Below are 23,535 nucleotides of genomic sequence, written 5' to 3'. Positions count from 1 at the left end.
TAAAAAATAATGTTGTACTTTTGGCAGGAGGGCATACGTGGCAAAGGAATGATTGCTTGCAATTATTTTGCTGTTAGTTTTGAAACTTTAGTAAGAAGATAGACGAGAATGGTATGAAGACACGAGGGCATTTCTTATGTTTGATAAGTGGAGTCTTCAGATTTTGGAATATTAGCCTCCCTGCTTGGGATCACAGACAAACAGCATTTTTGTTTCGGTGACCGTTAATATTTATGGAATCAGAAACCCAAGTGAGCTGAACTTGATTGCTTCTTGCAATCCGCCCTGGGATTCTCAGGGCTGATTGAGAATTCCAGGGCTGTAGAGTAGACCAGAAAGTTTTGGGTTGCTTTGTTTTTTTTAAGTCCCTTGAACTTTTAGCAAATAATTTAATAGCTTTTGTCCAACCAAGATGCACAATATGCCCTTTAAGGTTCTTGGGTTCAAGCTTGACTCAGAGGAAGTCCTTATGATCCATGTGGATCAGTGATGGGATTCAAAAAATGTTATTACTGGTTCTGAGGCTATGGCTTGGTGGCCATGGGAGGGGAAGGATACTGCAAAATCCCCATTTCCTCCCAATCAGCAGGGATTCAGTAGGCAGAGAATAGGTGGGGTGGTTCCAGTCAGAGGTGGCATTTACCAGTTCTCCGAACTACTCAAAATTTCTGCTATTGGTTCTCCAGAACTGGTCAGAATCTGCTGAAGCCCACCTCTGATGTGGATCTAACTGGTAAGTTCTTATCCCTCACATCCAGTATTGGGTTGCTATCAGTTCGGATGAGGATGGCGTACCGGTAGCAAAAATTGAGGTGTGCATGCAGCTTCACTTCAGCTGCAGGTACATGTGTTTGTCCCAGCGAGATTTAGCTTCTGCACATGAGATTTGGGGGGGGTTGCTTCTGCGCATGTGCAGTGCAGTGGTAGCAGCAGAATCTGAAATCCACCCATGTTCACACCCCATACTGACCAGCTGTAGAAAATATCCAAAGGCTGTGGAAATAACCTTCTCAAGTTTAGGCAAAACATTGAATCAATTAGTTCATCCATGAGAAAATGAAAATCTTGGAATAAGAGATTCCACTCTATATTCTTTTTCTTAGAAAGAGCAACTGACTCCTAAATTAAACCAATGAGTTGACAGCTAGACTGACAGAGTGTAAACTAGCAGACAAGAGAGTTTAGCAGACAGACAGACATAGCAACCACTCGTAGGGATAAACAGATTTTGGTTCTTTACGAAGAAGTGGGACTCAAACCTCTTTAAAGTTGAATTGTTTTGTGGAGTGTGATTGAAAAGTCACAGGAGGAAAGGGGTCTTTCCCAAGGAGCTAAAAGGCAGATTAGCCTGAAATCCTGGTTTAAACTTTAACAGGGTATATAGATACGTAGATGTGTGCTTTAGCCTGGCAAGATTCCTGTCTAGAGGTGAGCAGCAATAGGAAAACCTACTCTGAGTAACTCCTCGTGTCGTTCCCAGTTCCTTGCATCTACCCATTTTAATGTTTCTGAGTTTGGAAAGCACTGCTCTAGCCAGATGCCTTCCAAATGCAGATGTTATTTTCATACAATTTTGTGTGTCTATAAAACCTTAGTTTGTAAAGTAAGATGCCGTGAGTTTAGTCATGGGCGCCCTTTAGAATTCCCAAAGACATCAAATAGGGGATGATACCAGTGCGCAAATGACATGGATGGTGCGGTATGTGTCATGATGTCATGATGTATAGGGTTTCTCTTCCTGTCAACAAACCCTGTGCTCTGCTCATCTGAAAATGCCAGGCTAGTCAAAAGCAAACAAGAAGTTTAAACTATTGTTTTTCTATGAGAATGTTCTCCAGAAGTTCATTTTGAGTTGGACCTAGAGATGCTATCTACCTGGTTTGGACTGGTTTGGGCAAATTAGTAGTAGCATCTTGCACGCTGCCCACTTATCTTTGCCACTGGTTCGCATTGCGATGTTTTATGTGTGAGCGCTCATTACACTTGCGCGCACACATCCCTACATGAATTTTCACTTTTGTGCATACTCCATAGCGGGATAAATCCTGAAACACAGGTGAGGAACTCAACAGCTACAATTGGGGGGAAGAAATAAAGGTGAGCATGAGCCCAGGGGTTGGGTGGGAGGGCTCTTTTTGATGCAGAGAAAGAAGAGAAGCCATCCAAAGATGTAAAAATCCACTGAAAATTCAGAAAAAATGATGGCGGTGCCCACAGACCAACACCACCTGAACCAGATGTGTGATGCCATTTTCACGTCACCAGCAAGTAGCTAACAGTTCATGTGAGCTGGTCCTAATTGGGAGGATCCCACTCCTGCCTCTCACCTGCCCCAGTGCTACGCCATTCTCTTTAGCCACATTTTCAAGCAGTGTGCATGAAGGCAAGATGCGCACATAAGCAAGCAAAGGTCATGCATGGAAGGCCATGTACATGCGCGGAATGGGCGCACACTCACATTTGCGAACCGGTAGGGAAAGTAAGTGAATACTCCCCCTGGTTGAACCAATGCTCTGAAAGAATTTATATTTACTGATTAATGGGTGTTCAACGTGCCCAGACATGGGACAGACGAATAATGATGCATCGGCCTAAATTAAGACTGAATGCTGGCTGGGGAATTCTGGGAGTTGAAGTCCAAATATCTTCAAGTTGCCAAGGTTGGGAAACGCTGATCTAAATGGTCATCCAGGAGCTTTCAAAGGGATCTTGAATTGTGGTTGTAGACGAAAGCTCATTAACTTCTCTCTGCTCTGCTATCTACGTGGCTATAAAAAAACTCAGTGGAAGAGATGAATAGCTTTGCTCAGTAGTTTTGTTTTGTTTTTTAACATTGTACCTTCAGAATCTCTTTCTTGTCATTCCTATGTTTAACTGAAGACTGGCAGATTTCTCACAACACGTCATTACTTCACATTAACTCAGTCTTCTGGTTCTCACCATTGACTCTTTGGAGCAGGCCATGTGTTTCTTTTCTCGGGGAGGAATGCCCCCACTTGTCAGCTCTTTTCTCCCACTTCAAGGTCCTTCCCATCTTGATGGGCCTCTAGTGCAGTGTTGGCAAACATTTTTGGCACCCAGAAACTGGAAGAGCAGCTCCCTGGTCCACATGTGTGGGAGCACTGTAAACTGGAAGAACAGTTCCCCAGCTCATATGTGCATGCCGGCAAGCTGGTCTTCTGGTTTCTGGTGGGCACGCATACACAAACACCAGCCGGCGCGCTGTAAACCAGAAGTTCAGCTTCCCAGCGCGTGTATGCGCACCAGGGAGCTGCTCTTCCAGTTTCCCATGCTCCCACATGTGCGACCAGCTGATCATCACACACATGCGCTGGAAGAGCAATGGGCGATGGCTGGCATGCCTGGAGAAATGGCGCTATGGGCCACTCCCGGCACACACGGCATAGGTTCGCCATCACAGCTCTAGTGGGCTTCCAAGGTACCTCGCCTTCCCTGGAACTTGGGTTGAGAATCCGTGCTTGGATGGTTGCATTGCGTTGATATCTTTTTGCGGAGGGGTGAGGGGTTGGTGCCTCCTTCAGCAGATCTTCCCATCACTTGACAAAGATCTCTCTTTCTAATGTCTGTCTCCTTTGCCTGGATAACTACCATTTGTACCCACCACACTCAGCAGGAACTGCGGCACCCGATGTGGTGCCACCCAAGACCAAAACAAAGGAAACTGTCTGGTCTAATATCTGCTTTGCTTCTCGATAACCCCTATGACTGTCTGGGTTGGCTTCAACCTCCGTTACGGCTGCTCCTTTCTGCTCTTCCATTTCCACCTTCGGCCTCTCGCTTCCAACTCCAGCAGGCTTCTTCACCATCACTTTCCCTGGGCCGACTGATCTTATCTAACAGAACAAAGGCAAAACTAATGAGGTTTTGAGAGGCCCTCCCAATTTGGCAGGTATGAAGCTTCTCTTGAATGGAGAAAAACCATAGAGTTGAAAGCAGCTAAAGGACAGGACGCCCCCAGGCGGATTTTGCTGTGAACTATTCCTCCCACACTACGTTACCATGTATCTTGCCGCTACTTAATTAATGCATCAATTCTAGCTGTGCTAATAATCCACCTATTGTTATTTTCATGCATGCATTCAGACTAAAACCACGTTCCTCTCGTTCTTGCATTTGAACTTGTGGGCATTTATTGGAAAGCTCCAAATTACAATCTAATCTAATCTTTCTGTTTAAGGCATGAATTAAACTTAATCGAATTATAAAAAATTCACATTATTCTTAGGTGTGGTCTTCCTAATTCCTGGTTTTCCCTTTCTTTTTTTCCCCTTTCGTGCCTGGTTTCTCTTGTTGATATGATTTTTGAGCAGACCCCACCTTCTGAAAATTGTCAGGGTAAGGATGTTGATATTAAACCAACCAACTAACAAATGTTAAAGGAAATAACAAAAAGGCCAAAAAAAAAAATCACACAGCAAAATTACTCTCCTGAAGAGCCCTAACCCTCTCAGACTGCTTTCAACTCTGGATTAATTCAAGGGTGACGTCCAGCCATCCTTGGTTAATGTCTACAGTCAAGTACTGTCCCACGCAATCAATGATCCTACGGTCAACATTTTACTGATCTGTTCTAACAAATCTGCATGATATTGCCCTCCGGCCTCAATTTATAGCCTGTAAGGGCAGTAATGGTTCCTCCACTCAGCCATTGAAATGCATGAGCATGGTGATTTATCTGAGATGGAATCCTGTTTGCTTATTTGTTTTGTTTTTTTATTTATTAGTATTATTCAAAATATTTAGTTTATTAAAAGGGAAAAAAAGCCACACGCTTCGGTGCTGCTAACTGAAGCTCACATCTATAGCAGCTGCGTCTCTTTGGCTGTGTTTCATGCCACATACTTAACTGTGGTTGAGTAGACCCACTTCCTGGGTTCACACAATGGATTAAACTCTGCCCCAATCAAACCAGATTAGGTGAATCCAACAGGCGGAGCCGTAAAAGAAACTGACCACAGTTAAAACTGAGCATCTTCTCTACACGGTCTTTTAAGTGTGTTGTGCAAACCCAGTTGTCATCTATGTACACTTTTTTTCCCCCGGTGTTTAAATATGGGCTGTGTTGCACCCCTCGTTGTCTGCTTCCTTTTCAGTTTTTTCTTTCTTAATTTTAGATGCTTCCCTAGATGTTGAAGATGGCTTTGTAACTATCCTGGCCTGACACCTTATTTCTTTTACATTACAGAACCGCATGCATGAATCACTGAAGCTGTTTGATAGTATCTGTAACAATAAATGGTTCATAGATACCTCCATCATTCTCTTCCTCAATAAGAAGGACATCTTTGAAGAGAAGATTAAGAAATCCCCCTTAATTATCTGCTTTCCAGATTATACAGGTAACACATCTTTTCATTTACATACATACATACATACATACATACATACATACATACATACATGTATATGTATGTGTATATATATGTCACATGTTTTTTTGCTGAATTTGAAAATTAAGGGAGACTAGGATAAATCTATTTTGGCCTTATTTTGGCCTCATCAGCTAGCCATACCCACTGGGACTTGAACCTGCAACCTTTGCCTTGTAAGGCAGAGAATTATCCTCTAGACTACAGTATCCAGTCCCTTCAGCTCTGCACCAGGGAAGGGTTACATATTTTTCTGTCGAATCTCGCTGGTGTATTGAAGGAACATCACAGCTCCTTATTTGCCTCTCGGCCCAACCCAGGGCCATTTCCAAGGCAGTTAATTTTATTGATAGCCGACAATTCTATCTGTATGTGTCACATGTTTTTTTGCTGAATTTGAAAATTAAGGGAGACTAGGATAGATCTATTTCAGCCTTATTTTGGCCTCATCAGCTAGCCATACCCACTGGGACTTGAACCTACAACCTTTGCCTTGTAAGGCAGAGAATTATCCTCTAGGCTACAGTATCCAATCCCTTCAGCTCTGCACCAGGGAAGGGTTACATATTTTTGTGTCGAATCACCCTGGTGTATTGAAGGAACATATATATATATTTCGTAGATTTTCATAGGTACAGGTATGATGGTCTTGGAATATTCGGGTTTCTTCCCGTGTAGGAAGAATATATAGGGTTGGGCCTAGAGGCAAAAAGGAACTGTGATGTTCCTTCAATATACCAGGGTGATCCAACAAATATATATATATATACACATTTGTTTTATATATATATATATATTTGTATATTGAAGGAACGTCACAGCTCCTTTTTGCCTCTAGGCCCAACCCAGGGCCATTTGAAGGCAGTTAATTTATTCATATCCAACAAACTATATTCTGTGTGTGTGTGTGTGTGTGTGTGTGTGTGTGTATATATATATATATATATATGTATGTATGTATGTATGTATGTATGTATGTATGTATGTATGTAGATTGTTCTGAGTTCGGGTTTTGCCCTGTGTAATGTTTTGCATGTCTATGCGACGTTTCGGTGAAATCACATTCACCATCTTCAGGCTGGAGTTCCAATCTATATTTGTATATTGAAGGAACGTCACAGCTCCTTTTTGCCTCTAGGCCCAACCCAGGGCCATTTCAAGGCAGTTAATTTATTCATATCCAACAAACTATATTCTGTATGTATCACATGTTTTTGCTGATTTTTTTAAAAAAATTAACGGAGACTAGGATAGCGCTCTTTCGACCTTGTTCTGGCCTCATCAGCTAGCCATACCCTTACTGGGATTTGATCCTGGGGCTTCTGCCTTGGAAGGCAGTGAATTAACCTCTAGGCCACAGGATCTGATCCCTTCAGCTTTTTTCCAGGGAGGGGCTATATGTTTTTTCTGTTGGATATATATATATTCCCTTCTTTCCATTATCAGCAAAAATATGTTACACATAGACACAGAGAGAGGGGGGGAGAGTATTTTATTATTCCCAAACTAGGATCCACATGTTGTATCAAAAATTTTTTTGAAAGGGCTAGGAAAGCATTGTTGGGGAAGACTCCTGCGAGTCACTTTGACTGTATGGTGATCAAACCGACCAGACTTAGAGGAAATCAGCCCTGACTGCTCTTTAGAAGGCCAGATCCTGAAGATGAAACTCAAATACTTTGGCCACCAATTGAGAAGGAAGGACCCACTGGAGAAGAAGAAGGGGACAGCAGAGAATGAGGTGGCTGGATGGAGTCACTGAAGCAGTTGGTGTGAATTTAAATGGACTCCAGAGGATGGTCGAAGATAGGAAGGATTGGAGGAACATTGTCCATAGGCTTGCAATGGGTCAAACATGACTTTGCAACTAACAACAACAACAACAACAACAGGGAAACATTAAGAATATCTAAATATGTACCTATAGTTGATTAAATCACCTTCAGATAACTGACTCGGGGATCATTTTGAAAAGGTTCAGGTTACAAAGAGGAACTTGGCATAAGTGCAACATGTACGGGATATGGATGCTTTCCTCATCCTAGCCTGGACCCCACCAACAAGAGTGGACTAAAGGAATTGCATCCGTTTCTTTCTTTATAGTTCAAGGACCTTGGAATACTCATATCAAGGGCCAAAGCCCACTGCAGCAACATCACAAAAAAAGGCTACGAGAGTTATTAACCTAATCCTACCTAGCTTCTTCTCCAGTAATATCACTCTACTAACCAAAGGATACAAAACTTTCACCAGACCAATGCTTTAATTCAGCCCACATCACATATTGGACATAAATACATTAGAAAGCATCTGGAGATATTTTACAAGAAGAGTCCTCCACTCCTCTACTGGCAACAAATCCTAGGCTTAGAAAGCTTGGAGCTTCACTGCCTTAAACACAACCTAAGCATAGCCCATAAAATCATCTGCGCAGCAGGTAGAGTGCTGTACTGCAGGCCACTGACGCTGACTTGTAGAACTGAAGATCAGCGGTTCAAATCTCATCACCAGCTCAAGGCTGACTCAGCCTTCCATCCTTCCGAGGTGGGTCAAATGAGGACCCGGATTGGGGGGGCAATAGCCTAGCTCTGTTAAAAAAGTGTTATTGCTAACATGTTGTAAGCCACCCTGAGTCTAAGGAGAAGGGCGGCATAAAAATTGAATGAATGAATGAATGAATGAATGAATGAATGAATGAATGAATAAATAGAGAGAGAGAGATGTAAAGCATTGTGAAGTAGTATATAATTCTAAATGCTATTGCTATTACCTTTAGTCTAGTGAAAAGAAGGACTAGAGGTGAGATAGCAGTCTTCCAATATCTCAGGGGTTGCCACAAAGAAGAGAGAGTGAAGCTATTTTCCAACGCACCTGAGGGCAGGACAAGAAGCAATGGATGGAAACTCATCAAGGGAAGAAGCAACCTAGAGCTAAGGAAATTTCCTGACAGTGAGAACAATTTATCAGGCTTGCCCTCCAGAAGTTGTGGGGGCTCTATCACTGGAGGCTTTTAAGAAGAGATTTATCCAGCCATTTATCCAAATAATATAGGTCTCTTGCGAGAACCGGGGTTGGATTAGATGGTCTCCAAAATATATACTAGGCCAATATTACATAATTTTGGAAAATCCGAACAACCTCCCTTTGAATTATTTATAATTAAAGGATCCAGAACATCATCTTCATGTTTAGAGACAGAATTTGGTCTACGGTTAAGGCATCAGGCTAGAAACTGGCAGGCCATGAGTTCAATTCCCACTTTAGCCATGAAAAGCTCAGCTGGATAACCTGCAACTAATCTCTGTCTCTCTCCCTCTCTCTGGTTCTCTCTCTCTCTCTTCTGTCTTTGTCTCTCTCTTGCTCATTGTTTCTCTCTCTGTCTCTCTCCTCTCTCTCTCCTCTCTTTCTCTTCTCTTTCTGTCTCATTGTTTCTCTGTGTGTACGTCACTCTCTTCTCTGTCTCTCTTCTCTATGTGTGTGTGTGTTCTCTCTTTCTCTTCTCTTTCTTTCTCTTCTCTTTCTTTCTCTCTTGTCTCTTTGACTTCTCTTTATGTCTCTGTTTCTCTCTGTGTGTCTCTTTCTCTTCTTTCTCTCTCTCTTTCTCTCCTTTTTCTGTCTCTGTCTCTTTTTCTCTCTCCCTTTCTCTTCTGTTTCTTTCTTTCTCTTTCTCTTCTCTATTCCCTCTCTCTCTCTCCCTCTGGTTCTCTCTCTCCTCTCCTCTGTGTGTGTCTCTCTCTCGACTCATGATCTAACATCTAACATCCGTTCTGACATGCTATGCCATACCATGCCATGACATGCTATTATTTTGTTCTGGTCTAGTCTATTCTTTTATTCCATTCTATTATATTCTACCCTTCTATTCTATTCTTTTATTCTATTTTATTCATTTATTCCATTCTGTTCCATGCCATGCCATGCTATTCTGTGCTATGCTATTATTCTATTCTATTCCATTCTTCTATTCTATTCTTTTATTACATTCTATTCTTCTGTTCTATTCTGTTCTGTACTGTTCTGTTCAGGAAACTCAAACCTTGCTTCTCCAAAACCTTTCTTGCTTCTTCTTCTTGATTGGTGGGTCCTCCTGTCAATATGGAGCCAAGATGGGCAGTCTCTCCTTGGGGAGGGGCAGGGGGGCTTCCAAACATAACTTCCACTTGGCTGTTCTTTCTCTCCCTTGCAGGAACCAGCAGTTTCCCAGATGCCGTGACTTACATCCAGGCACAGTACGAGAGCAAGAATAAGTCGTCCAACAAAGAGATATACACTCACATCACCTGTGCCACAGATACCAACAACATCCAGTTTGTCTTTGATGCTGTAACCGATGTCATAATTGCCAATAATTTGCGCGGATGTGGACTCTATTAAAACCCCTTCCTCCTCCACCCCCGTCCTGTATAAGAATCTCAATTCATTGCTTTGTCTGATTCGGTCTCCTTACTCTTCTTATGTAGCCCTATCAGTTTCTTTCAGGCGTAAGGGTTGGGGAGCATGGGTTATGCACTCCACTTTGGTCTGTGTTATGGTGGGGAAAGGGGAAATTGTTGTCTGTGCCTCCATTCACAGGGTTTTTCTTCTCCGCAGACACACAAAAGGGACAAAGAGTTAGTAATCAGCTCTGGAAATGCCCAAAAGGACATTTTGTAAAAATTGCTGATTTCCCAAATCTTGCTTAAACTTTCAACTCCTGTTTCCATTTTCTCACCTCTCTTCCTCTGCCTTTAAACTCTCTGATTTCTTTTTTCACAAAAATCCTAAGACCATAAAAAATAGATATATTATTAATGCTTTGGCTGGTTTTTTCCTCCATTGTTTCTCCCTTCCCCCTCCTTCCAATCCCTTCCCTTCTGCCCAACCTGGACTTTCATGTCTTCCAATTTTACTGTTTTTCCACTCTGAAATACATCCAAAATTCTGGAATGTTGAATTTCAAGGACAAGAATTCATTCAAGCAAACATGCACAATCCACACATTTAAGGACTGGACAATCAGCGTCCAGTTCTTAAATCTGATAAAAAGAGCCATTCAAAATTCCTGATATTGAATTTCAAGGACAAGAAATTCATTTTGCCGTTCAAGCAAACATACACATGCCACATATTTAAGGACTAGACAGTGTCCAGTTCTTAAATTTTATAAAAGAGCAGCCTGCCCTGTCTTAACTCCCAGGACCAGAGTTTTCTTCATATTGAGAAAGTTCTGTTTTCTCATTCTCATTGTGATTCAAAATTCATTTTTCCCCATTCATTTGTTGGAAGCAGATAATTGTTGAGCTTGTCTTTGGCAAAATATCCTTCTAGAATCCTGCTAACGTGGCTTTTCCAGGAAACATTAAAGTGGAAATATAGCTTTACATCAGGAATGTTTCCAACATTCCTGTTACAAATTGGAATAAAAGAAGAATTGGAAGGCACCTTGGAGGTCTTGTAGTCCAACCTCCTGCTCAAGGTAGGAGAATTTATACCAGCCTGGACAATTGATTGTCCAGCCTCTTTTTGAAAACCTCCAGGAGTGGAGCTCCCACAACTTATAGCCACCATCTTATAGCACACACCCCTTTGGGCAGCTAAGAAAGAATGAGAGGTTCACAAAGAACACAGTCTGTTAAGCAAAGGTTTCATTTTTCATGGAAAGAAATAGGGATGATGTTAAGGGGACCGTGTATTTTGATGGGCACATCAAAGATCCCAACTTTTAAATTTGACACCAGCTTTGCATATGTTCCTCCTATAGGTAAGGTAAGGAGCAAGGCCAGTCAAACAAGAACTAAAGTAGAGAGAAGGAAGTAAGGAGAGCCAGTTTGATCTTGGGGTGAAGATACCAGGCTAGAAAGTAGATTGTGAGTTCTAGTCTCGCCTTAGCTGTGAAAGCCAATTAGGTGAGTTTCAGCCAATCACTAGGAGACAGTGATCCTAGTCCCGCTTTAGGCATCAAAGCCAATCGGGTGAGTTTGGTCCAATTATTAGGACACAGTGATTCTAGTCCTGCCTTAGACATCAAAGCCAATTGGTTTATCTTGGACCAGTCTCTCTCAGCCCAAAGCAGGGGTAGGCAAAGTTGGCTCTTCTATGACTTGCGGACTTCAACTCCCAGAATTCCTGAGCCAATCATGCTAGCTCAGGAATTCTGGGAGTTGAAGTTCACATGTCATAGAAGAGCCAACTTTGCCTACTCCTGGCTCAAAGCACCCTCACAGAATTGTTGTGCTGGGCCAACAAGATGGAGGAAGTTGTGTTGGGTATGTTGGTCGCTTTGAGTTAAAATAATAAAGGCAGGATACCAACAAATAAATCAATTAAATAAAATAAATTATGGTCCAAGGCAGTGTTGTTGGCTCATAGGTAGATTTATCAGGTGTCATGATGGTCAGAGTGAAGAAGAGACAATGGAGGTTGGAATCTGGTTTGAGATGACAAGAGTGTCAAAGTGCCCTCTGAATGAGGCAGAGGGTAATCGGTTGCAGGAAATATGGGAGCAAATAGATGACAGAAGAACCAAGCGAGATGGATAAGAAAGCTAAGAGTTATGCAGAAAACTCCTCAGTTTGAACCAAAACAAGTAGAAAGCCCAAGGAAGTTGATTTTGGAATGGGAAAAGTAGCAAAAGACACATTCAAAAGCCAGAAGGAAAGGGTTGCAAAACCAACTGGGCAATGTCTTGGATTAAGTTCTCCAGAGGTTGTGGGTGCTCCATCCCTGGAGGTTTCTAAAGAAGAGACTGACCACCATTGGTCTGAAATTGTCTTGGGCCCTGATGGCAAATCTATGGCACGTAGCTGGCACATGGAGCCATATCTGCCGGCACACAAGCCGTTGCCCTAGCTCAGCTCCAGCATTCGTGTGTGTGCCAGCCAGCTGATTTTTAGCTCACATGGAGACTTTGGGACGGTGTTTTCAGCTTTCAGAGGGCCTCCAGAAGACCTCCAAGGTCCTTTCAACTTTATTATTCTGTTAATCTCTTCATTGGCTATGACTATTTGGCCAACCAGTAAGACTTTCTTGAAACCATAGTAGAATGCTAGATTTGTGCACATTTACGAAAAGCAGGTGGATTAACTGAATCAGAAATATCAGGTAGAAAAACAAAGAGCTTCTCCTTGGATGCTTTCTGTATGTCTTGGCTCCATTTCCCCATAACCCACTATCCTGACCATTAGGTGTGGCTAACTGGGGTTTGTGGGAGAGATATTAAAGAGATATGGTGAAGGCATCAGATGGCCATTGCAAATTAGAGACACAAGACAATATAAAGTTGTTTCAGCAAGTGGAATTAAGGGGAATAGATGAGAGCAGAAATGATGAAGAGATAAGATATGAAAAAATTATTATTTATTAATTATATTTATATGCCACCCAACTCCCGAAGGACTGTGGTGTGGGTGGCTTCCAACAATTAAAAACAATTTCTAAAACAATATAAATTTCATTGCAAAACCCCATTAAAACTCATATATTCTCTCATTTACTCATCATTCATGGCCAGAGGTCTCAATCATCAACTGTCAGAAGAGTCAGGTCTTTACAGCTTTGCAGAAGGCTGGCAAGGTGGGTAGGGTACGAATCTCCGGAGGCAGTTGGTTCCATAGGGCCGGAGCCACCACAGAGAAGGCTCCTCTCCAGGGGCCTGCCAGCCAACATTGTTTGGCTGACGGGACTCAGAGAAAACCAACTGTGTTCTTATCGGCCACTGGGAAGTATGCAGCAGAAGGCTGTCCCAAAGATAGTATGGCCCTGAGTCATGTAGGGCTTTATAGGTGATAACCAACACCTTGAATTGTGTTAGGAGACTGATCAGTAACCAGTGCAGCTCGTGGAGCATCATTGTTATATGAGTGCATCTTGGTACTCCCTTAATATTTTGCACCAGTTGAAGTCGCTGAGCATTTTTCAATGGAAACCCTCAGTGCATCTTCTGCAAAGTCTGGACTAGTTTGTTAATTATTAGGCTAGAAATATTTTTTTTGAAGAGCTACTAATAATTGAATCTTCAACAAAGTGCCATTAAAAGTATTACAGATAATCCTCAAGTTATAAGCACCATTGAGCTCAAAATTACTCTTGCTAAGCAAGATAGATAAGTGAGTTTTGCTATTGTTAACTAAGTAACTTGGCGTTTAAGTGAAGCTGGCTCCCCGATTGACTTTGCTTGTTAAAAGGTCACAAAGGGGATGTCACGTGACCTTGGGATGCCTGTAACCATCATAAATATGACCCATCCGAATTTTCATCACATGGGGACGCTGCAGTGGTCATAACTGGAAAATGCTCATAAGTCACTTTTTTTCAGTGTCATTGTAACTTCAAACAGTCACTAAATTAACTGTTGTAATTTGAGGACTGTGTGTACTCTAATGAACCATATGAACTTTCTTTTGGAAGCTCTTGGGAGTAAAATGCATGTTGGAAATGTTGACAAGGAAAAAAGAATAAAAAGAAGGAAGGGCATTCGGAAAGAAAAATAAATAAATGAGACAAAACAGGGATTGACACAGAGGAAAGAAGAATAGAGTAGAACAGAACAGAGAAAGAAGAGTGGAAGGGAAGGGAACGGAACAGAACAGAAGAGAAGAGAATTCTTTTCTGCCTAAGTGGTGGTTGGACACACAAGGAATTTGTTGGTGGTGTGTATGCTCTCAGCGTACATAAAAAGAAGGAAACATTCAAAAAAATGGCAAAAACAGAATTGAGCTAGAGGGGAGTTGAGTTTAAATGCTGTATTGTTGGAAACCTAACTCTAAAACTAAGTCTGAAATTCACAACTAGATTATCAACTTCTACTTTTATTCAATTAAAACTGGGGTTCCTGGTGGGGTTGAGCCAGGAATTTGATAGCTGGTTGTTCTGGCACTGGGTGAGAAGAGGTGTTCTGTTTTTATTCTGTTTTTATGAAGCACTATGGGAGATAGGCGGCAATATACGTCCTTTAAATACATAAATAAATAGAAATAAAATAAAAACTTGGTTGGGAACTTAAAATTACTGCAATTGTAGATGCTTGATAGAACAATGTGAACAATGGACTCTGTGTGTTCTTGGAAAATGTATCTGCGTATCAGTGGCTTAACTATTGAAGAGTAATGCTGAATGTGTGAGTTTCTTTTTTTTTAAAAAAATATCTTTATTGCCTATTTTAAACCAAAATACACAATGGATTAAGTATTAGTGTCATATTTGCAAAGGTGGGAACTGAATAGAGAGCATTGCCTCAATAGTGGTACAAAGAGGTAATATTTTGAGAATGTACCTACTGAATATTTTTAGAGATGTAAAGAAATGGTTGTGTTTGTGCTTTGAAGCAAATTCACACCTGATACTTCCCTGAATGAAAGCCTAAATTAAAAGATTTGGAATTGGATTTTATCTCTAGGGCAGTATTTCTAAACCTCAGACTCTTTAAGATGTGTGGCAAGCAAGAAGCCTTAAAATGGCTTTTGAATCTTCAAATGGCTGAAATTATACTCGTCTTACTGTGAAGGACAGGTGGACTTCCAATTTATATTTCTCAACCTTGGCAACTTTAAAATGGGTGAACGTCAACGCATAGAATTTTCCAAACAGCAGAGGGAATTGTGGGGGATTTTGGCTTTCACTGCCGGCTGGGGAATTCTGGGATTGGAAATGCACCTATCTTAAAAGTTGGCCATTGTGAAAAACACAGATTTGGTACCATTGAAATGCATGAAATCGTGTGATTGTTGACTGTTCTGTTCAGGAAGTTGGGAAGTTTGAATCTCAGCATTTTCAGAGGGCACCTAATGGGTTTGCATAATTCTTGCTGCAATATGTAACCATAGCTGAGAAAATGCACTAAATTGCTGCAAGACAGGCTCTTTCCATCCTGAATTATGCACTTGTTTCATTATTAATCACTTTAAGGAACTAAAAAATAGTAAAATTGTATTTATCTTGCCCAGGCACATTGGCGGGAAATCCTGAATCAATGCAAATGCCTTGGTGGAAATCCCGAATTCAAGACGTGCATACAAATTCTTGTAGGGTTTCCCAATCTTAAAGCATCTCCTTATCTTTGGCTTTTAAAAATCTTAATGTAGCCTCAGTGTGGCATGATCTAGACCAGGTGGAATTCCTCATGACATTGAAGGAAGCTGTGTTACTGTCTTAATCTCAAAGCAATTCAAAAGGACATTATCTCTTTGGTCACAAAAAGAGGGAGGGTAATTAACCTGCAAACAGAGACATGTTCCTGTTAAATTTAGCAATATTCTTATTCTTAGTTCATCGCTGTATAATTGCCCTCTGCAGGGATGAGTAACCATAACAAACATGACACACTGTGTTGTTATTTTTTTTCCCTTCACCTTTTGCAAGCAAGCAAGCAAGACAGTGCTACTCTATTTACCAGTGAATCAGTACTGAGTGACAAAGGGCTTCTCCAAGTAGTCATACTCACCAAAGAAATAGTTGGCTTCTTCAACACGAGTGCCTTCTGCAAATGTGAATTAAACTAGGGTATTCATGTGAGAATCATGCATATTGCAGGTATTTAGGCTCCTATAATTCTGTATTCCAGCAATGCAATAAAAGGAAAGGTCAATGTTGCAATGTATAAATCACACAACCTGAAGAGTTTGCTGACTGGTGGGCGATTAGTTGTGCGCTTTTAAATTGGTTTTGACTTTTAGCACCTATATATTCCAGACAATCCTGGGGGAAAAAATCTCTATCAGAGGTCTTCTAACTTCTAATTTCAAACAATGTCGTTTGGCGGGACCCAGGGGAAGAGCCTTCTCTGAGGTGGCTCCAACCCTCTGGAACCAGCTCCCCCCTGAGATTAGAACTGCCCCCACCTTCCTGGCCTTTCGTAAGCTCCTTAAAACCCACCTCTGACATCAGGCATGGGGGGAATTGAGATAACTTCCCCAGGCCTATACTGTTTATGTATGGTATGCTGTGTGTATGTTTTCTTAAATCATGGGTTTTTAGTTTTAATTAGATTTGTATTGTACATTGTTTTTCTATTGCTGTTGTGAGTCACCCCGAGTCTACGGAGAGGGGCGGCATACAAATTTAATAAATAATAATAATAATAACTTGGCAACTTCTGGGATTCTGGGATTTGGGATTCTGGGTGTTGAAGTCCACAAATCTTAAAGTTGCCAAGTTTGAAGACCTCCGATATAAATAGATTTTTTTTCCAGGATAGTCTGTCCCCAATCTGATCTTCCAAACTTCCAATGGTGCATCTACATCATTGCTATTGTTTCATTTTCTATAGCATATCTGCCTATCCGTGGGGCTGCTCTGTCTAATTGATTCTCTATTTGCTACAGTTGGAAAAGGGCAGGGTGGAGAATTATTTTCCTCATTTCTGAAAAATCTTAATATAGTCATGATTACCTAAGTCACTTTTTCTAGATTTTTTTAAAAAAAAAACTCTGCCCACAATATGAAAACCCCAAAACTTCCAAGCCCCTTTTTTTTAACGTGATGAATATCTAACTTTTTCTTGACTCAAGCATAATTCAGAAATTGTCCTCTTTCAACAAGTCTACCCTTCTTCTTCCAATCCGAACGCTAGTTTCCTAACACACTTCTTTCCTGAAAACCAGCATTGTCAGAAACAGGATGCTTACAAAGCCAAAGTCCATAGCAAATAAAGTCAGTGAGGTTGCAATGGAAAGGTGTGACGCAGAGGTCAAGAGGATGTGGGCAGGGTTGGGATCCACTTACCTTCGCCACCGATTCGCGTTGTGATGTTTCACGCGCACGCACTCACCCTGCTCATGTGCGCACGTTCCCTCGTGCAATTTGGTTTCCGCGCATGCTCAGTAGCAGGATGCCGCCTGAAGCACAGCTGAGGAGCTGATCAGCTGTGCTTTGGATGAGGAAATAAAGGTCAGCATTGTTAAGGAGTGTGCCAAACCCTTGCATTGTCAAGAACAGGCACAGGGGAAATTGTGGGATTCCAGCAGATATCCAGGAAATAGGAGTATTCAGTCATAGAAGACAGATACATAAAGTGTATAAAATAGTGTTTACTTTAGAAATAGTTAATTATTTTTATTGTAAAAATAATAAAATAATGTTTACTTTAGAGTCCTTGGAGAGGGGCGGCATAGAAATCTAAATAAATAAATAAATAAATAAATAATGGCACGGTTAAGTTAAACAGTCAATACCTCTTAATACAATTATAATATTACAAGCCTATCTTTGCCTTAGCTATCAGACATACATTACAGCTTACAAATACATCAAACTATCATCGAGCTTACTACATCAGTCTCAGTGAATCAGCAGAAATGAACAGAGAAAGAGAGAGAGAATCATGCTTTCTGGCTCCCTCTTATGGCAATTTGCAACACTACCTCTGAAAGCTATAGTACTTCAATGCAAACAAGCATTCATTGTTTTGTATATAGTACTAACAAGTATTAACCTGGGGACCAGCGGAAGGGCTTTTTTCCAAGCAGCGGAAGAGGGGAAGCCATCCAAACACAGAAAAATTCACCAAAAAATCCCAAAAAAAGATGGTGGCACCCACAGACCAGCACCGACTGAACCAGATCCGTGACACCATCATGTCACCAGTAGGTTGTTAACAGTTCGGGCAATCTGGTCCGAACCGAGAGGAACCCACCTGGATGTGGGCCACTAAAATCCAGATGCACCCAACTTTTACATCTAGTGTTTGAGATTAGGGTTCAATTGTCAGCATTTATTATTATTACAGGTAGTCCTCGACTTAAAACAGTTCATTTAGTGACTGAACTTACAATGGCACTGGGGGGAAATGATTTCTGACTGTTTTTCACACTAGCTATCATTGCCAAATCCTCATGGTCACAAGATCCAAAATGTAGACCTTCCACAACTGGTTTATATTTATGACAGTCGCAGGATCCCGGAGACGGGATCCTCTCTTGTGATCTTCTGACAAAAACAAAATCAAGGGAGAAGCCAGATTCACTTAACAACCTTGTGACTCACTTAACAACTGCAGTTATTTACTTAACCACCGTGGAAAGAACAGTTGTAAAATGAGGCAAAATACACTTAACAAATGTCCGATTTAGCAACCCAAATTTTGGGTCTCAGTTGTGGTTATTATAAGCCAAAATATAATGGGAAGGTTAAATGCTTGTTCTGGACTCAGCTCTGTTGAATATGCACAAACTCTGCTTGCCATAAAAAATGTGAAACAGCTGTTGTGGAAATGCAACATTTAAGCCCTTGAGAACTTCTGCTTGACTTCTGCAGCCCAAAAGACGTCTGAGGTTTAGTGAGATTGGGAGCTTTAAAATGTGTTTGTGGACAGCTATCATGGTGAGGTGTCACTGCAGTGTTGTAATAACTGTGATAGTTTAATAGTGCATCTTACATTGTTCTCACTGCCCCCAAAGGTCTTTATTAATGTTGATGGCATTTGAAGATCATTAGCAGATAATTCTTCGTTGTGCATTGTTAAATAGAGGGCAAATAACGTTTGTGCGTTGTCACATCATCAGCACAAACAACTAACTTACTTTGGTACTCAACTGATGTGAATTGCCTATTGATGTCGCCGGTAGGATGATATCATTGTGCGTGTGTCGTTGTGGTAACACAGTGGCTTGTAACAAATACCTATGACGCCAAACTGAGCCTCGAAGCAGTAAATTGCTGGGTTTTTATTATCTCTGCAACTGCAGAGACGAGCTGACTGCAAGGGGTTTTGTGTTAACAGTTAAAAGCTTGCTAGGTAATACAACGTGGATAATGTATTCTGCCATCCTATTTAATAACGATTGTCAAAATGGGTTGGTGTTTTGCAACACGTGTTTGGACATTCCAAGAGAGATCTCACTCTCTGTGTCTCCAACCTTGACAACTTTAAGTCTTGTGGACTTCAACTCCCAGAATTCCTCAACCAGTGCATGTTGGCTGAGGAATTCTGGGAGTTGAAGTCCACAAGTCATAAAGTTGCCATGGTTGGAGACGACTGGTCTAACATGTTATAACCCCTTGTACGATGGACAGAGAGGTAAAACAAATGACTTTTTGGCCTCTTTGTACTTTAGGGACCTGTTTCGGAGGTGAGATTCACTCACCTTCCCTACTGGTTCACAAATATGAGCACACGCGCCTCATCTGTGCATACGTATGGCCTTCTGTGTATGTGCAGTGCTCGTGCATGATGTGGGGGGGAGCGGAGCCTTCCGCAGGCACCACTACCATTTTGTGCGATCTGGAGAGAACCAGCTGAATCCTGCCATTCTGTTTTCAATTTTCCCTCGGCACAAAGATATAATTGATACTACAGTGTTCCCTCAATTTTCGCAGGTTCAAACTTCGCGAATAGCCTATACCACGGTTTTAAAAAAAATATTAATTAAAAATACTTCGTGGGTTTCTTTTCTATACCACAGTTTTTCCCGCCCGATGATGTCATACGTCATACGTCAAAAACTAATAATTTTTGCAAATATATAACAAAAATAATAATTATTGTTAATAAATAATTATGTTTATAAATATCAGGATCACTAAGTGTCTTATTCAATGGTGAGTACCAGTAATAATGGTGAGTAAATGGTTGTTAAGGGAATGGGAAATGGTAATTTAGGGGTTTAAAGTGTTAAGGGATGGCTTGTGATACTGTCCATAGCCAAAAATGGTGTTTTTACTTCCGCATCTCTACTTCATGGAAATTCGACTTTCGCGGGCGGTCTTGGAATGCATCCCCCACGAAAATCAAGGGAACACTGTATATATAAAGGGCGGCCTTAACCCATCACCGTAAGTCATAATGTCAATTCTTCCTTTTTAGTCTAGAACAGTGTTTCCCAACCTTGGCAACTTGAAGATATTTGGACTTCAACTCCCAGAATTCCCCAGCCAGCATTCCCACACACACACATGCAGACAGGACTCACTGAAGCCTCAGGACCTCCTGTAGTCTCGTTGGGGTGTTTTTCGCTCTCCCCAGAATTCAGGAAAGCCTCCTGAAGCCTTGGAGAGTGAAAAACGGCCAAACGGGCTAACCGGAAGTTTGTTTCCGAAGCCCGGGGATGGTGAAAAATGCGCCAAAAGGAAGCTCGTTTCTGAATACTGGTTGGGCCGTTGGGGTGTTTTTCGCTCTCCCCAGAATTCAGGAAAGCCTCCTGAAGCCTTGGAGAGTGAAAAACGGCCAAACGGGCTAACCGGAAGTTTGTTTCCGAAGCCCGGGGATGGTGAAAAATGCGCCAAAAGGAAGCTCGTTTCTGAACTACTGGTTGGGCCGTTGGGGTGTTTTTCGCTCTCCCCAGAATTCAGGAAAGCCTCCTGAAGCCTTGGAGAGTGAAAAATGGCCAAACAGGCTAACCGGAAGTTTGTTTCCGAAGCCCGGGGATGGTGAAAAATGCGCCAAAAGGAAGCTCGTTTCTGAACTACTGGTTGGGCCGTTGGGGTGTTTTTCGCCGTCCCAAAGGCTTCAGGAGGTTTTTATAAAAGGAGAGGAGAGGAGGGCATAAACAGCCAAAAAGAAGGCTGAAAATCAACTGGCCATCGCACGCATATGCGCTGGAGCTGACATAGGGCAACGCCTCACATGCCCTCAGAGATGCCACAGGTTTGCCATCCCTGGTCTAGAGTCCACCCGTGTGGTCCATGAACCTAGTTGATAGGTTTGTGTGGTGTGTGAAGCCAGCAAGCTGTGATTTATGTGATTTTTTTTCTCTTTTAATGACCCTGTATTCCAGCAGCCCCCAATCCTTTGTGCATCAGAATCCAGTTCCATAAAGAGAAGTTTTGCACGGATCAGAGGGGCCGTGGTTTCACATGCTGCCTGCATGCCACAGGTGGTGCTTCGCTTGTTTGCGTGGCCTGTTTTGTGGCATGCCACGGACCAGTGCCAGGGCCCAGACTGCTGTAATCCCTGCCATTTTTTAGTTTGGAGCAAGGGAACAAGGGAGCTTTGTTGTTTCACTGCATTAAACCTACTTTGGGGTTGTGCTATAGTGGCAGAAGGGGGCACACAATGGAAGCATCATGCCACAACATCCAGCCCTTTTTTGGATGCAGCAAGGCACATCGGTCCAGGGCTGCTTTTGTCATTCTATTGAGAAACATTTGATCTAATGCAGTGATGGCGAATCTTTTTTGGTTCAAGTGCCAAAAGAGTGGGTGGGGGTGTGCCAGCATGCATGCCTGGGCCTCCCCCCCTCCCATTTTACTTTTCCTGCCACAGTAGTCAAGCAAATCTCGATTCCCTATTGGCTTTGCTTGTCAGAAAGTTAAGGAGAGCGGAGTGTGGATTGGATTGGATTGGATTGGAATGGAATAGAATAGAATAGAATAGAATAGAATAATAGAGAGGAATGGAATAGATTGGAATATAATAGAATAATAGAGAGGAATGGAATGGAATGAATAGAATCTGGTAGCAACACAGGCCTTTCTGAAGGTAGGTGAAAGAATGCCCAAATGGGCAAACCAGAAGTTCGGGAAAATGCACTTCTGGTTTGCTGTTGTGCTGTTTCTTTGCACTATGGGGCTTCAGGAAGCTTCCCTGAACCCTCCAAAGTGCAAAATACAGCACAACGGCAAACCGGAAGTGCATTTCAGAGGGCGAAATGGCCTTTCCCGATGCCGAAAATCAGCTGGCCAGGGCATGCACGCGTGCTGGAGCTGAAACATGGCAAAATCTCACGTGCCTTCTACGGCACGCGTGCCATAGGTTCGCCATCACAGATCTAGTGGAACCTCTGTGTTACAATTTTACTTTGTTTTCCACCTCAAAAAGGCAGAAAAACCTCGTTCCTGATTTTTGGCAGCCTTTTGCCAATATTAAATAATTTTATGGCACTCCAGCATCGGCCATCCCAAATGGCTTGATCAGAGATTTAGAGATATACACTGAAAATGGTTTAATCGAGCTCCTCGCTAGGTATCTTAACAGGTGTGAGCATCTGACCAAGCTTTTGGTGAGCTCTGAAACTACCGGTAAGTCGAATCTGACCAGTTGGGCTTTTGATGGGAGACACTCAGAATTTCAGGGCTGCAAATAAGAAGAAGAAGAGAAAAAGAAATCAATAGGTGTATAATGGTGGTTGTTATCCTCTAACGCCCAGAGTTCCCTGGAAATGGAGTGGGTTATGAGCATCATTAGATAGATAAATAAAATATATGGCTGCCAAGAAAATTGCTTGCCTGTGTCCATGACTTTCCAGGGAGTTGAGTGCAATGCAAAGGGATCTTTTACTCTACATGTATGTAATTATTTTCCCTTTCTGTCTCAATAAAATAAATGTGTCTGGAGCCAATTTGAAGAATCCTATGCAATCCTGTAATATATCATCCAGTCTTCTTGATATTTCTTTTTCCCCCTCTTTTTTCTTTCTTTTTTCCCTGCTGGCTGCTTAAAATGCTTTAGAGAGAGAAGAGTTTTGAAGGAGATGGGACTGTTGATGAACCTCTCCTTCAAGTTTGCAAATTAGCCGCAAAATCTTTTTATTCCATTTTTTTAAAAAAAATTTTTTTGCATGTTTTGATCGGTCGCGATGGTATTAATGATCATTTTGTATGATGTGTGAATGAGCCTCAGTCCAGTCCAAGAGTTCTTTTGATTCTTATTGTAATAATTTATTGGTTGTCGTGTATTTATTAGTTACCAAATCTTAATAAAGTGCCAGCTATTTTCTAGTGTCCAAGACACTTTATTGGATTTCCTTTTACAAAGTACAGGGCAGTGTAATAGCTCGAGGTTAAGAAGTTGGACTTGTCAGCTGGAAAACCTACAGTCCAGGTTTGATACCCGAGTGCCACGCGAAGGGGTGAGCTCCTGTTCCTCGCTCCAGTTCCTGCCAACCTTGCAGTTTGAAAAACATGCAAATACAAGTAGATAAATAGGTACCACTTTGGTGAGAAGGTAACAACACTCTGTGACATCCTACTGGCCACACGAGCATAGAAATGCACCAGCCCATAGAATCAACAACAACTAGCTAACAAAGACAGATGTTAGGATATGCCTTCACTACTTCTTAATAAGGAAATTTTTCATCAAAATAGTTTCCTGAGAAAGAGAACAGTGCATGTAGAAATTTGAAGATTTTAAAGGTTTTGGAGATGTAAAAAATTTAGAGAATATGGAATAGCATAGAGGAAGAAAGGATTTTCCGGGAGTAACTAGCAGAAGATCAAAAACGCTATGATTAAA

General features: G+C 41.7%; 1 protein-coding gene across 4 annotated transcripts in view; it reads left to right on the top strand.

The window, feature by feature from the left end:
• The window catches only part of LOC139171960 (guanine nucleotide-binding protein G(o) subunit alpha), a 215,297-nt gene extending 205,516 nt beyond the window's left edge, over positions 1-9,781 (top strand). For all 4 annotated transcript variants that reach the window (XM_070760503.1, XM_070760504.1, XM_070760505.1 and 1 more), the window contains 2 exons: positions 5,207-5,360; positions 9,577-9,781. In XM_070760503.1, the coding sequence (XP_070616604.1) occupies positions 5,207-5,360; positions 9,577-9,764 (342 nt within the window). In that variant the 3' untranslated portion in view covers positions 9,765-9,781. The remainder of the gene's footprint in view (positions 1-5,206; positions 5,361-9,576) is intronic.
• Positions 9,782-23,535: the final 13,754 nt, after the last annotated feature.

The sequence above is a fragment of the Erythrolamprus reginae genome, chromosome 9, assembly GCF_031021105.1.
Source record: "Erythrolamprus reginae isolate rEryReg1 chromosome 9, rEryReg1.hap1, whole genome shotgun sequence".
NCBI lineage: Eukaryota > Metazoa > Chordata > Lepidosauria > Squamata > Dipsadidae > Erythrolamprus > Erythrolamprus reginae.
The sequence above is the reverse complement of the archived record's forward strand: the minus strand, read 5'-3'. Positions and strand labels throughout refer to the sequence as shown.